This window comes from Hypanus sabinus, chromosome 7 (genome assembly GCF_030144855.1).
Source record: "Hypanus sabinus isolate sHypSab1 chromosome 7, sHypSab1.hap1, whole genome shotgun sequence".
Taxonomy (NCBI): Eukaryota; Metazoa; Chordata; class Chondrichthyes; order Myliobatiformes; family Dasyatidae; genus Hypanus; species Hypanus sabinus.
In genome coordinates, this window is record NC_082712.1 from 115,358,100 (window position 1) to 115,374,093 (window position 15,994).

At 44.5% G+C, this 15,994-nt stretch overlaps 1 protein-coding gene across 4 annotated transcripts in view; it reads right to left on the reverse strand.

Moving 5' to 3' along the window:
• Positions 1-15,994, reverse strand: part of pamr1b (peptidase domain containing associated with muscle regeneration 1b) — a 177,009-nt gene that overhangs the window by 28,717 nt on the left and 132,298 nt on the right. The window contains exons 6-8 of one of the 4 annotated variants that reach the window (XM_059975428.1): positions 10,169-10,276; positions 6,076-6,246; positions 1,032-1,244 (exon numbers count right to left, since the gene is read on the reverse strand). In XM_059975428.1, coding sequence (XP_059831411.1) covers positions 1,032-1,244; positions 6,076-6,246; positions 10,169-10,276 — 492 coding nt within the window. The remainder of the gene's footprint in view (positions 1-1,031; positions 1,245-6,075; positions 6,247-10,168; positions 10,277-15,994) is intronic. The other 3 variants (XM_059975429.1, XM_059975430.1, XM_059975431.1) reach the window with 3 other exon arrangements.

Here is a 15,994-nt window from a genome sequence, read left to right on the forward strand (position 1 = left end):
GGGTAGACTGAACTGGACCAAGGTAGACTGAACTGGACCAGGGTAGACTGAACTGGACCAGAATAGACTGAACCGGACCAAGGTAGACTGAACTGGACCAGGGTAGACTGAACAGGACCAAGGTAGACTGAACTGGACCAGGGTAGACTGAACTGGACCAGAATAGACTGAACTGGACCAGAATAGACTGAACCGGACCCAGGTAGACTGAACCGGACCACGTTAGACTGAACCGGACCAAGGTAGACTGAACTGGACCAGAATAGACTGAACCGGACCAAGGTAGACTGAACTGGACCAAGGTAGACTGAACTGGACCTAGCAAAGCCTGGATCAGAATGGCCTAGAGGAATGAGTGGACTCCTTTGCCACTGCGTAACTCAAATTGGTGGTTGTAAGGCAAAAAAAGGACAGCTTGGAACGTGGGAATACCTTGAAGATATGCTTGGATGCACTCTCCTGAGATCAGATACCAGTGAAGGAATGCCTTTTTGCACACCTGGTGACTTTGTTTTTCTGATGCATGCCCAGGCAAGGAAATAAGACAGTGCAGGCTGGTACCAGAGGGGGATGGAAAAGCAACTGGGATAAGAGTTATGTTCAGTTTTTGAAGGGTATAAAAGGGGCAGCTTTGTGCAAATCAGAATCCTGGGTTGGGACCAGCACTAAGAGAAGGAGAGGGAGAAGGGGAGAGGGGAGGGAAGGGGGAGTGGGAGATTGTAGAAAAGGCTATTGCACACTGCATGTTCCCTCTGGAATAATATGATTCAGATTATTGATTGGTTGATTCTGTCCTTGTCTTTCATTGTATTAAGTATTCTGCTTTCTTTCTGTACTTTATGACTCTAGTAATTTCTTATTACATTTAACACATACGAAGTGCCTCCTATGTTTGTGAATACCTCTTGCTGCTGAAACAGGAAAAACAAAATATTTTTGTTACAGGCGACTGAAGTTTATTACAGAACAGTCTGGTATTCGAGATCCCCACACTGAAAGTGGAAGAGGGATCGGGTATTTTTGACCATTACCTTTCCCACAGGTCGCCTGCTTCGCTGACCACGCCCCATCCCGCTGACAGCTTGCCTGTGGACTCCCGCTCAGAGCAAAGGAAGAGTTGCAGGTGAACTCCACGATGGTCCCCACGGTAGCGTAGCCGTGCTGCAGGTACCCGCTCCCTGGGAGAATTCGTCGATGCCCATTGATCGGTGCACCGGGGTCAGCACAGCGCCTGCTCTCTGGAACTAAAGATCAAAGTAACGTAGTGGGGAAAAAAAGACGACTTAATTGCGCAGAGGACTCGAAGCTGTGGGCAATCTCTTAATAGTGGACCTTTTGTATAGGTGCAACAGACACTTGTACTGGGAAGAAAGATAATGAACTGTAAAAGAATATGGTGCATTTGTACAGGACTGACTCTGTCTAACCACTGGGATATACCATAAAATAAGTGAATCAACCAGTATTGATTTAATGCAGGAAAATGGTGCAGAAGTGAAAATCAGCCATGTTATGTTAGATAGGAGAAAAGGCACAAAGTGCCAAGTGCTCTTCTACTCTCCCTATTTCGTATCACCATGAGCCATAGGAGTGTAGATAGGGTAAATGCATGCAGGAGTTTTCTCTATCAGACAAGATGAAGGAAAATCTTAAGGGGCTCTACAGATATATTAAAAGCAAAAGGATAGCAGGGGACAAAATTAGTCCTCTGGAAGATCAGAATGATCATCTATGCATGAAGCCCAAAGAGATGGGGGGAGATCTTAAATGGACTTTTTGCATCTGTATTTACATGGACTTTAGCAAGGCCTTTGACAAGGTCTCACTTGAGTGGCTGGTCAAGAAGTTTTAGTCGCTATGCTTGGCATTCAAGATTGGCTTTGTGGGAGAAACCAAAGAGTGGTAGTGGATTGTTGCCTGACTAACTGGAGGCATGTGATTAGTGGAATGCCACAGGGATCAGTGCTGGGTCCATCATTGTTTATCATCTATATCAATGGTCTGGATGATAATGTGGTAAACTGGATCAGCAAATATGCAGATGCAACCAAGGTAAGGAGTGAATGGGATAGAAAGGAAGGTTATCAAAGCTTGCAGCAAGATCTGGAAAAGTGGACTGAAAAATGGACGATGGAATTTAATGCAGACAATTGTGAGGTGTTGCACACTGGGAGGGCCAGCCAGGGTCGGTTTTAAGCACTGAGCCAATTATGAAATTGGATTTGAGTAAATGGCTGACTGATAGTTGGCATGAAGAGGAGCCTCCAAGAGGACCACACCTTGTCGTAGGGTTTGGAAACTTACGTGCCTCAATGACCCGTTGTCTGGAGTCAGGGCACTTGGTAGGGTCACTCAAGCCAAACAGGTAAAAGCGTAAAGGCCGGACTAAGAGCGGTCCTCCAGGTTTGGGGGATTCAGCTTGGGAATAACAATGACAGGTCAAAACAAAAGTTATGGAAACAGCAATGAAGAATCCTTTTGTATCTGTGCGGGACAGTCTGGACCTCCAGAGGTGGAGGACCTTCATTGCTGCCCTAGATGCCAGCAGCTTAAGGAACAGTAAGTATCAAGTGAATGGATTTAACAGCCAGTCTCTGCGATGTATGATTATGATACAACTACAGCCTCCAATGTGCAGCCCGGGTACACACACTCGGACTGTATCCAGTGTCAGGGATAGTGACACTTGAAATATGATAAAGATAATCACGAACAAATTAAAGTAAGACTCCCTGTTTCTGTTCTGCCCTGAGGGAATTTTAGAATGCTGTGTATCAGGTTTCTTGGTGTCTGCTGCTTTGTCAGCTTAAAGGTCCAGGCCTTTGTCATAATCTTGAGAAGCAGAAGCATGAGAACGAAGGGATTTTTACTCACTCATATTGCCAGCACTTTTCCGTTCCCCTGGGTCGAGCACGTGGATGGCTGTTTTATAATGCATACCACGGAAAGGCAGCAGAGGAACTTCTCCGAAGTCCAGTAGGAAGCCAGATGAGTTATTACAGCAAAACATTTGGCTCCATGGTTTCCAAAACTGGAACTAGATCCTTTTTTTAAACAGACAGTCTGCTGCAGCAAAGCCAGCCTGTCCTGATGCAGCGTACCAACCAAACGCAGGCAATTCCACTCCACCAGCGACGCTGCCTGGCGCACTGGGCTCCTCCAGCCAATTGTTCATCACTCTAAATTCTAGCTTGGGCAGTGTCCTGCTTCTTTTTGATGTGGGTTTATTTCATGGAGGTCAAATTCTTTATCTGTTATAGTGGGATTTGAACTCACATCTCTGGATCAATAGTCCAGAATGCCTTACTGCTAGATCAATAACCTACCACTACGATTCCCCACTCCAAGGTGGGTCAAAGATACAGGAACCTTAAAAACAGCTACAGGAAGCAGTAGAATACACGTGGAATCAGAACCATGGCCAAAAGAGGTTGCCCAGAAGCTGTTGACTCCCGGGGCTCCTTCCCTCCCTCCGCACTGATTCAGCAGCTCTTAATCAGCTGGGATCAGGGGCTGCGAAGATTCATTCTGTATCTATGCAATTAGCCACCATGGCCTGTGACGTCCGGGTATCTCTGGTGAACGTGCTGCTAGTGAGGTATTCAGTGCAGTCTCAAGCCAAAATGGTGTTTGATCATTGTGGATGTCATTTTGGATGGCCCAGTGTGCCTAATCAGGAGTCACTACCAAATCTGGAATGTCTGACCAAGAGAATATAGATCTGTGTCAGGCAGAACACAGTGTGTTGGAGACAAAAGTGTGCAAAGTTCATCGTCATGTTACTACTTCAGCGCTAGACACGTGGAAATGGCGCTGTCAGACCAAAGTATGCCACTCTGAAAACTCAACCAGGTACCTCTGGCTGTGAGCAACAAACAGTAAGGATGTGGCTGAAAAGCAGGAGGAAAGCAGAAAGCACAGAGGGGCTCACAGAACCCCTGACTCGTTTCAACCTTCACTGACGCGTAAAACATTCATTTCAGTGGTAGGGGGAGCCTCACTGAAATCTATACCCCAAAAGGGCTGGATAGAGTGGGCATGGAGAGGATGTTTCCATTGGTACAAACACCTGGAATATGGGGGCACAGCCGCGGGATAAAGAGACACCCACTTAAACCAGAGATCAGGAGGAATTCCTTGCCAGGAGATGGTGACTATCTGTGAAATTCATTGCCAGAAGCCAAGTGAGTGGGTGTGTTTATGGTGGAGACCATTAGGTTCTTGGTTGGTATGGGGGTTACAGTTAAAGGGAGAAAGCAGGAGAATGGGGCTGAGAGAAAAAATAAAATCGGCCATGATAGAATGACTCAATGGGCCAAATGGTCTAATCCTTCTCCTATATCCCAGTGGTCTTTTGCAGGAGAGCATGTAGAAATTGGAACTACTGGAATGGAGGAGTCAGAGCTCACCTGCCCCCTGTTGGTAATACTGTGCCTCCCAAAGTGGGCTATAGTGACAGAATACGATGCCAACTACATCCAGTTCACTCCCTTATCGCTCGATCCTTCTAATTGACAAACCCCAGACCCCAGTGTAATTCTGCGGTTCTTACCTTCCACCACTAATGCCCCTTACCCCAAACCCTAGGCACCCTCACTACGCTGCCACCAACACCCATCGTGACATCATTTCCCTTCACAAGAGGCTAAATAACAAGAAGGCGAAATGACCAGCCATGCTACAACTGGTAGAACTTCAACACAGCAGCAGGACACAGTCACAATGGGACAAGGGTGATCAGTTGAGTGTTCTTTCATTTGTTGAATTAGTTTAATGGCAAGTTTCAATGCTGTTTGGGTTTGCTTTCTCTTCAACTGTATGTACGTTGCCACAAAGCAGATGTCCATTGATAGGGAAGAGGGTAGTGTGTGACACCGTGATAATAGAGGAAAGCCGTGGTTTACTGGCATGAAAAGTTCACAAATCACCTGGCTGTTCCCTCCCCTTCCCCTCCTCCTCCTCTCACACCTCAGCTGCTCAGTGCACAGCAGGTGGCAAGGGCTCGAGGAAGAGTGACACACAGTGGAATAAGAATTATTCACCAGTTCTACCAATATCCACCAGACTGCTCCAGAGCAGCCCAGCAGGAACACCACAAGGATCACGGCCTTCATTTATCCTGGGTACACAAACCTTGGTTTCATTTGATTCCTGTACAATTTCTGACATAATGGACAAGAAGGGCTGTGGCTCTGGGGAGCACGTGTGGACTGGAAAAATCCAGTCATATCCGATCCCAGTTGGGAACAGCAGTAGACCCATCAAGCCAATTCCATGACTTTATGAGCTGGAGCTGATTGCAACCTCAACTCCGCATTTCCAGCTGTCCACAGTTATCCTTAACCTTTTTGTTTATTGAGAATATTCAACGTCTCAGTTCTCACTGCCCTTCGAAAAACAGATTTACAAAGATTGGGGAAGGTCTGAGAGATAAATGTTCACCTTATCTCCATCTTATTTTTAAGCACTGTCCCATAATTCTGGATTCTCCCACAAGAGGAAAACCTTTTACACATCCACCCATTAAGACCTTTAAGGGTGTAATATAATTAATCTCCCCCATTCTTCTGAACTCCAGAGGGAACTTGCCCAACCTTTCCTTATCAGACTTCACACCCATTCCAAGTGTTTTCCAGAAGAAACCACAGTCTAATGAAGGACAGGGGATGTAGTTGACTTGTTTCCCCCCAGTTTGTGGACTCTGAACTGTTTTTTGCTCTTGGATAATCTAATCAGAGCAACTGAATGTGGACAAAGGAAGCTTCAGGTAATGATCTGCTAAACCGGAGACCATTCTCAAACAAGTAGCCATTTGTATGTAAAGGGCATAGACTCTGAACTGATTCCTGACTCTGGGACAATCTAATCAGAGCAAGATACCTGAGACCATTCTCAGAGGAAGTAGTTACTTGATAATAATATTCTGTGAGCTGTCTTAGTAATTATAGAACAACACCCATCAATGTGAGGTATCACTTGAACTGCTGGAGGTATCTGCCATCTAGGCAGCAGCCCCTGGCTCACACGGAACTGCAGAACCTACGTCCCCACGCACGGCACGTTGAAGAACCTTACCACAATGTGGCGCAGTGGCGCTCCAGTTCCCATCCAGCTGACAAGTGACAACACTACTTCCAATCAAGTGGAAATCCGGATCACAGCCGAAGTAGACCTGGGAGCCAAATCGGAAGTCGTCCCCTTCCACCGTCCCATTGACCGGGGCCACTGGATTCCTACATATCACCACTGACAGGTCACATAGTTGATAAACTCACTTTACTACAGACATTTAACAAATCCTGCAATCATGCAAATTTTTAAGAACAGTTAACAGCCTACTGGATACTTAACAGGAGCACAGTCCTTGTAACCACAAGTCTGAACAGCTCCTGGAGCCCCCACTGGGAAAATCCCAGGTTCCAGACTTCCGGAGTCATTCCTAATGGAGCAAAAGTTCTCTCCAATCAGCACTCAGTGAATCTGGCAAAGTGATGAGGAACAACCCTCGTGAATGGGATATCCCAGACCAGTTGCTGAGCTTCACTGGCTGTGTGAACTACTTGGGTACAGATCAGGACTCTTGCCATTACAAATGGGGCTTGCAGTAAACATCTGGGATAGTTACAGAAAATGCATTGTAAGAAGTCTCCATTCACTTTTGAAAAGGCTCTCTGCTGTAGAACCAAAATTAGCCCAGGTACAGACAGATAAAGGTCATGATTAGCTTTGTCAGCTACATGTCAAGCACAGAATGAAATGCTGGGCAAGTACATACAAGCCAAGAGCCTGATTAGAGAACAACTCAGCCAAATAAAGGGGAATAAAGAGGTAAAGGAGAATCTTTAAGATTGGCGATAGGTAGCCAACTACGTTCCCCAATGTTTAGTGCCGTTATTCAAACTGAAATTTTAAAAAAACTCTGTAGTAAAAGGAGCACACATAAGGCATCAGGAAACGTTCAGGCTAACTTGCTAAGACAAATGAAGGCTCATGTTGATAAATGTCAGGTGGTGGAGTCTCGGAGGAAATCTATACCTCACAAGATAAGGTATTGCTATTGGTTTATTACTGTCACATGTACTGAGATAAAGTTAAAGGATTTTGTTTTGTTCCTTATGTAATTACATCAAAGTAGAAAACACAAAAGGTAATGCAGAACATTATGTTACAGCTAAAGAGAAAGTGCAGTGCAGGCAGACAAATCAAATGCAATGACCACAATGAGTTAGACTGGAGATCAAGAGTTCATCTTTCACATGTAAGGGGCTGTTCCATCCAGTGGTAGAGAAGCTGCAAACACAAGACGCAGTCTTTGAGTCTGGTGGTACATGTTCTCCAATTCTGCATCTTCTGCCTGACAGGAGGGGAGAGAGGACAGAAGATCGGGGTGAGGGGGGCTGATTATGTTGGCTGATCTCCCAAGGTGGCGGGAAGAAATATATAAAAGGAAAGGAATCTAGGAAAATCACTATTCTACTAAGGGGTGCAGCATTGTAGGTTAGTAAGGTAATTAAATTTTAAACCAGATTCTTCAGTTCTTTTCTGCTTAAATTGAATTCAATGGGAAGTTGTGTTACATGTCTAAAGAATCTTCATCAAGCTCCCCTTACAATGCCTAGGTCCACTGGCAGGTCAGAAATAATAGCATTGAAGTACTGGAGAAGATTCATAAAGGTTAAAAGGATTATGCCAAATCAGAGGTGTTACATCAGCGAGGGAAGATCAAACAGCTCAGAACATTTTTGCTTAAAAGTGGAGGATGATTATTAAAACTGACAAGATGGGCAAGAGAGATATGGAAAGAATGTTTTGACTTGTAACGACAAGTACACAATGGCTGGTTGTAAATCCAACAGGGAGGGGGATGGGACATGGAACCTTGGGTAACAGGAATCTCTCTCCACAGATACTGTCTGACCTGCTAAGAGTTACAGCATTTTCTGTTTCTCTTTCGGATTTCCAGCAATTGCAGTGTTTTGCTTCCATTAGGAAAAATCACAAATGTTATGACTTTTGCATTACTTCACATCTTGCACGCGGTGCCATTGGACTCATAATACATTTAATACTGTAGAATAATACTGAGTTTCTCTTCCCCTTCTGGCCTCCAACATAGAGTCATACAGCCCAGAGGCAGGGTCTTCAGCCCATCTCATCCACATTAATCCAATTTCCCCACCTCAGCACTGTGTCCTTTTACACCATACTTACTCAAGTATGCCTAAATATCGTTATTAAATCTGATTTTGCCTGTACATTCTACATATCAAACACTCTCTGTGTAAAACCTATCCCTCAAGTAACTTTAAAAACTCTGATCTCTCTCATTAAAATTGTGCCCTCTTGCTTTCATCACCCCTACCATGGGAAAAAGATTTTGACTATCTATCCTATCCATGCCCCTCATAATCTTATATACTTCTTTCAAGACATTTTTCAGCTTCCTTTCTACCAGGGAAAACAATTCCAACCTGCTCGATCTCTCCCCATAACCAAAGACCTCCCATCCAGGCATTACCCTAGAACCATCTACTGGGTTCAATTTTCACCTCAGGTCCTGTCTCTATTGAGTTTGCATGCTCTTCACGTGACTGTACGGGTTTCCTCCAAATGTTCCAGTTTCTTTATATTCCATAGACAGTGGAGGTTAGGTTAATTGTCATATTCACATTAATATCCCCAAAGAATTTGCTCCTCACTGAGAATGTAAGAAGATGGGCTGAGGAAAGGCAAATGGATTTCAACTCAGGTAATTGTAAAGTGATGCATTTTGGATGTTCAAGCTAGGGTAGTACCTATTCACTGAACGTCAGGCCACTGACAGGTGTTGTCAGAGGGACCTGGGAGCGTGAGTAGAGTTCTCTGAAAGCAGTTACACAGGATGGTGAAGGTTTAGCATGTTGCCCTTCCCCGGTGAGAGCATTGAATTTAGAAGTAAGGACATCACACAAAAGTTATACGTTATTGGTGAGGCTTGGAGTGTTGTGTGGTTTGGTCAAAAAGACATCATCAAGCTGGAGAGGGTGCAGAAAAGATCTAAAATAATACTGCCAGACTAAAGGGCCTGAGTTATAGGGAGAGCCTGGCCACACTGAATCTTCATTACTTGGAGCACAGGAGAATGAGAGGTGATCCCAAAGTTTATTAAACCTCGAGGAGTTTGGCTGAGGTAGAGGGCCATAGTCTTTTCTCCAGGGTTGGAGTGTCCAAAATTGGAGGTCACAGAGATTTTAAAGAGAATGGAGCGCCAACTTCATGACGTAGTGAGTGAGATGCCATGGAAGTGTTTGATGCAGATACAATTTACAACGTTTATATAGGTACATGGAACGGAGGAGCTTAGACAGTTCTGGGCCAACTTGGACTACCAGGGAGGGTGCTATGGTCAGCATGGTGAGGTTGTTTCACTGCTCCATGACTCTAATGTGAACACAGGAGAATGAAACTGGATCAGGGCAAAATTAATGTAAGTGGGAGCTTCAGATGGTCAGTAGTTACTCTGTGGGCCAAAGGGTCTGTGCATACTGACTGACTCAATGTCGTAGGGTGCAGGGAAATCACCGGGTATTTTCCATTTCAGGTGAGAAACACTGTGTCTGATATGTTGTTTGATATTCTGAAGTCCTTGTCAGCTTAACATTTGCCACCTTCCCTGAAGCTTGGCTTTCCTTTTCCACCTCGCCCCTCCCTGTCCAAATCACCCACCTCGTCTGAGCAGATTATCCTTATGCCAGTGTGTGACAGGAGCAGGGACTGACAACCAGACAGCCCCTAGGGGTGCATCAGGATCAAAATAAAATGGACCAGGTAAAAAACAATACTGCTGTAGATGCTGGAAATCCAAACTAAAATGGAAAACACTGTAAGTACTCAGCGGAACAGAGAGCACGCTTGGAGAGAGAAACTGATAGATCACAGATGTGAAACACTTAACTTTGATTCTCTTCTCCTGGTTGTTGCTCGACCTATTAAGAGTATCCAGCCTTTACATCATTCAAATTCCAGTGTTTCAAAGAACAACTGCAGGTCAGTAAGAGAGTTGTCCTGTCAGCCCAAATGAAGGACTACAGTCTATCTTCCATACATTCAGGCAGCTGGTGTACAGAAGGACTCTGAGTATGATGTGCCTACAGTATTGACTAAAATTGGCAGAAACTTTAATACTCACTGTTTTCACACCATCTGCCAGTATATCCAGCAAGACAGGCACATTGAAAGCTGACTGGTCCAAGTTGGAGACACTTCCCGTCATGTAAGCAGGGAGAGGAGGAGCATGCTGAAAACATGAGGGACAGGCGCAGGTATCAGTCTCTAGCACACACTCTGCTGAGTTGTTTCTGTTCAAACAAGGGGCCGTGATATTCCACAGATGGATTCGCAGTCAGAATTCCTAACCCTGAATCTCTTGCCAACCATAATAGGAGATTCTGAATTCTTTGCCAGTTCTCAAAGGCAGCCCCTAGAAAACCACAGGATATGTGGTGCTGAAGCACCCCTCCGTCCTGTAGCCACGCACAAGCTCACAACCTGCCTCTCATCTCCATGATCACCTCCAATCCTTTGCTTTAAAATTCTTAGCACAAAGGTGCAGCAAGGAGAACTGCTTCCTCATGGTGACAGGTTGTTAGGGGATTCAGGCCGGCTTTAGCTGTGCAGGCTAGCTTTAAACGTCAAAAGCTCTCTTTAACTGCTAAGATTCCCGATTAAAGGTCTCAGCCTGAAACGTCAACTGTTTACTCTTTTCCACAGATGCTGCCTGGCCTGCTGAGTTCCTCCAGCATTTTGCATGTGTTGCTTTAACTGTTACAGGCATGCTTTAAGTATTGTACTCTAACTTTAAATATTGCAGATTACCTTCATGCATTGCAAGCTTGCTTTAGGCATTACAGGCCAGCTTTAAGGATCACACAACCCAGCATTGTGAGCTAGCTCTGAGCATCAGAGTTTAATTGTAAGTGGTGCAAGTGAGCTACGTTTGGCTCCCATTTTTTGTTTTAGGTGTTGTGGTGGCAGTTAATTTGAATTGTCAAAGAATGAGCCCATTTTAGAGACCAGACCCAGGTTTTTGAGCCCCTTATGTGTTCTGATTTGACTAGAGTAAATCCAACGAGTGCAAGATGGGGCTAAAATGCATTGCTGGGCAGGGCTGGGTAGGCGTGACCTGCTGCAAGCTGGCAAAATTAGCCTCATCTCTCACTGAGTTGTGAGTGTGGCAATGGCTGGAGGATGGGTGATTAGCTCCAGATCAGTCGGCTCAGATTCAATGTCTCAATGTTGGGAGTAAGTGTTGTGTAATGTGGAATAGATGGGAGTTGGGGAAAGGGGTAGAGGTGGGGCAGAGTAGGACTGGGATGGAGAGCGTGAGGACAGAGTATGGGCAGTATCAGTTCCAAAAATTTGGAAGTTGCTTTGTGAAAAACTTGTGTTTTTGTTTAAACACAGAATGAAAACTGAACCATTTACATTGATTCTATTGCCTCACTTGTCTCCGAACAACACATTCTGTAAATGGTGAGGAATGATGCTCCCAACTTCCCTCTCGACTGCCGGGGATCATTACTGTTTTAACTTCCACCAGTGCTTTGAATTCAGAGACTTATAGAAAATTAAATAAATATTCAGATGTTGCGCTGCGAGAAGACAGTTGATTCTAAAAGGAAACAAAGTGGTTGACAGGCATAAGCTGATGAAACAAAAGCAGATGGAATTTGACACAGGAAGGTGAAGTGGGGCAGAGCCAGAAGATATTTAATGCACAGAATCCATTAACTACCTACTATATCCGTAGATCCAGTCAGGGCAGATCAGGGACCAACATGACCAATGTCTTGAACTATATTATCAATAAAAGTATGAAATAGAAACAGAAAATAGTGGGGCTACATAGCTGGTCAGGCATCATCCGTGGGAGGAGTTAACATTTCAGATCAATAACATAGAAACATAGAAAAACTACAGAACAATACAGGCCCTTCAGCTTACCATGGTGTGCTGAACGTGTACTTACTTTAGAAATTACCTAGGCTTACCCAGAGCCCTCTGTTTTTCTAAGCCCCACATACCTATCCAGGAGTCTCTTAAAAGACTATTGTATCCACCTCCACCACCGTCACCGGCAGCCCATTTCATCAGAATTACTGTACACACATACACAAGTACACATGAGCAACAACGTAAATACTTGCAAACAAACACACACACACCCTTCTTCTATACTAATCGTACTTAATTTTGAACTTTTTCAAGCTTAAGGTCATTACGCTGAGTTAACATTAACACTGTTTCACTCTCAAATACTGCCTACTCCATTAAGCCCTCTCATTATTTCCTGATTTTTTTTTCCTCAGATATATTTTCAAATTTCATTTATTTAGAGCTCCAGTGCAGAACAGACCTTGCCAGCATAGCGAGCCTCACCACCCAGCTACCCTCCTATTTAACCTAGCCTGATCACAGGACAACTTGCAGTGACCAAGTGACCTCTCCCTACTAACCAGTATGTCTTTGGACAGTGGGAGGAAACCCACTCAGTCACGGGGAAAACATACAAACTACGCAGGAATTGAACTCTGAACTCCGACACCCTGAGTTGTAATAGCATCGTGCAATGCTATTGTGACACCCCTAAAATGCTGATATACTGTACTGATACACCATATTGATCCAGCGTCCTTAAGTTAGATCACCTGGGCATTTTCTCATTGTGGGATCTTGATATGAACAAATTAACAGCCAGGTTCCCTAGTTCCAATAGAGACAAATTTCATGACATACTGTATGCCAGTGATATTAAGCCTGACACTGACTGTTCTTCTATGATACCCTGTCCCATATAAATGCAACTTAGTTCTTAAGAGGTACAATGCCCCAGTCAAATTGCACCCGTACTCCACCCAGCTCTATTCACCAGGGCACAGGACGAGCCTCACGAAACTCCTGGTCCATGACAACACCGCCTTAGAATGCAAGAAAAGAGGAAAGAAACTTTGGACTTCTCACCTTCTTACCAGTTGATCATCTTGAGGTGATCATCTTGAGTGAAGGGAATGGAAGTAGTAAATCAGGAAGATTGGTGCACATTAAACGACAGCAAGGAGAGACAGTTTCGAGGAAAAGAAAGGTTTGAGACCAGTAATTGGCAGAGTTTTGCACAAGGGAATTAGACAGTAATCTCAGCAAGCATTATGGATATATGAGAAGTTCTTAACTAATTGTTAAGAGGATTGTCTCTCTGGATGGAAGCAACATGGATTTCCTCATTGCCTTGAATACCCCACTACACTGTCTGAATGTATTAGTGTGGAAGAAAATTAAGAAGAAAGTAAAACTTTGAATTAAATTTTGTTGTCAAGCTTGACTTTGCCCAAGATTTGGGTCATGAGGGTGACAGCATAAGAGGCAGACGCTGTCTTGCTTGTGCTAGCTAACAATAGGTCATGCCAATAATGAGGTATTGCTGACCTTTGTCTGAGAAACAAAGTGACCTACAGGCTGTCTGTCTAAAAGGGGAAATGAATGTGGACATGCAGTTCTAATTGGTGTACTACACGGGAACATTGATAGACTTGCTGACACCTATTAAGAGTTTCTTGTAATCGCTGACCAAGTACGTTTAGCTGTTGGCTATTGCCCATAATTTACTGTATAAATTTAAGATGTAACCTGACATTGACAGAGTCATATTAAAGGGTTAACCTTATTTCGAAGTCTGTGTCTTTATTTCCATTCCCTAACAGAGTTAAGTTTCTTACGGTAATTTGGCGACAAAATTCTCTTACAGTAAAATGCAATAAATCATGGTAAATTCTTCAACAATTAGTCACTCTGAAATAAGCACTCCAGCTCAGGAAACGTGGAGAGATCCAACAGTACTGATGTATACATCTGTCAATACAGTAAACTACCACACATTACAAATTACATTAATTGGCATATCATTTGCAAATCAGTTTCAAAATGCATGTGTGGAATTTTGTTAAGTAATATAAGTTTATGAAAAACATATACAAACTCTCCATCAGAGCCCAGCCAGCTTCTTGCTTCCCATAGCAGCCTGGGAGAGATCTCAATCGCCCTGAGGATTTATCGGACCTTACATATTTCTTCACACTCGCATCAGTGTGCCCCTCCCCCAACTCACTATCTTCCACGTTCTTCTCCTTGGTGAATACAGATGAGCAGAATTCACATGGCCAGTTCCACACAAAGATTAACTCCTTGATCCCCAAGGAAACCCACTCTTCCAACACCTGTGGGTAGCGCAGCATAGCAAAGATGATTTTCATTCACTCTTCAGGATCTGGGCATTGCTGGCAAAGCCCAACACTTATCCCTAACCAAAGGTGTTGGTGACCCTCTGACTTGAAACCTCTGGTGAGAGGAATCCCAAACTTCTGTTGATAAGGATGTTAGACCCACTCGAAGGAGCAGCAGCATATGATGTGATCTGGGGAGGATCGTGCAGGCAGTAAATTTTCCATGCACTTACTTCCTCTTGTGTTGGCACATGGATAAGGCATTGGTCTAGTGATTTGAAGGTCACTGGTTCGAGCCTCAGCTGAGGCAGCGTGTTTGTGTCCTTGAGCAAGACACTTAACAACACATTGCTCTGTGACGACACCGGTGCCAAGCTGCTTGGGTCCTAGTGCCCTTCCCTTGGACAACATCAGTGTTGTGGAGAGGGGAAGGCTTGCAGCCTGGGCAACTGCCGGTCTCCCAAACAACCCTGCCCAGGCCTGCGCCCTGGAAACCTTCCAAGGTGCAAATTCATGGTCTCACGAGATTAACGGATGCCTATAAAATTTGCTCTTGTTGTTTTGCTGGTAGAAATCATGGGTTTGGAAAGTGTTGCTTGGGTAGTTCATGCTTTGACCAAGTCTTAGCAACATGGCAACTGTGAGTAAGTCCCATTTGACAGCACAGTCATTGGCACCTTCCACCATTTCACTGATGACTAGGAGTAGACAGATTGGTTGGTTGGTCAGGTTTACTTTGCCCTGCTTTTTGATGAATGGGACATATTTTCCATATTGCTGAAGAGATGGCAGTGTTGTAACAGTAGCTTCTCTTGGAGTGTAAGTCTTCAGCATTTCTGGCTGAAGATGTTTCAGCCTCACACACAAAATGCTAGAGGAACTCAGCAGGTCAGGCAGTATCTCTCAAGGGAAATGAACAGCCAAGACCCTTCATTAGGACTGGAAAGTAAAGGGCACAGGCCAGAATGTGTGTGCTGCTCAAGCTTTCCAGCATCTGCAGAATTTCTTGTGTCCCTCAAATGTTACAGCCTGTTTGTCACCGAGGATAGTGAATTCTTGGATCCTCCTCTTCCACTAGCTAATTAATTCATGACCAGATGCACTAGGGCTGCAGAGGGTTGACCTGCTCCATTATAGGATGGGCTGTTCCTCACCAGTTCTGCTGTTTCAGGTCACATGCAGTCCTGTGTTGTAGCTTCACTTGGCTGGCATTGATCCAGTCATGCCCTTCTGCATTTCTCATTCTCCCAAACACGATCGCCTGGGTGAACTGTAATATGACATAGAGGAGACAGATGTACGTATCTGCTCCTGACGATGGCTGACAGCAACCTCCTGAATCCTGGCTTTCAGCCACCAAAATGACTCTGGCTCTATTCTATTTATCATGACTGCAGTAACACCTTACAGGTCAGAGGGTGTTTCTCAGTGTTAAGATGGGATTTTGTCTTGACAAGGAATGCGTGGTGATCTCTTCTGCCAATAATATCATGACCAGAGAGATTAGTGAGGACAAGATTGAAATGGCATATCCCTTACTCGACAGCTGTCCTGCAAATGACCACAAGAAACTGCAGAGTTATGGACGCAGCTCAGCAGATCACGGGAACCAGCCGGCCCTCTATGGATCTGTTCTATACTATCTGCTGTCTCAGTTAAGCAACAGGTTTATCAAATACCCTTCATACCCCAAATATTCTCTCTTCTCCCCTCTTGCACTGGAAGAAGATACAAAAACC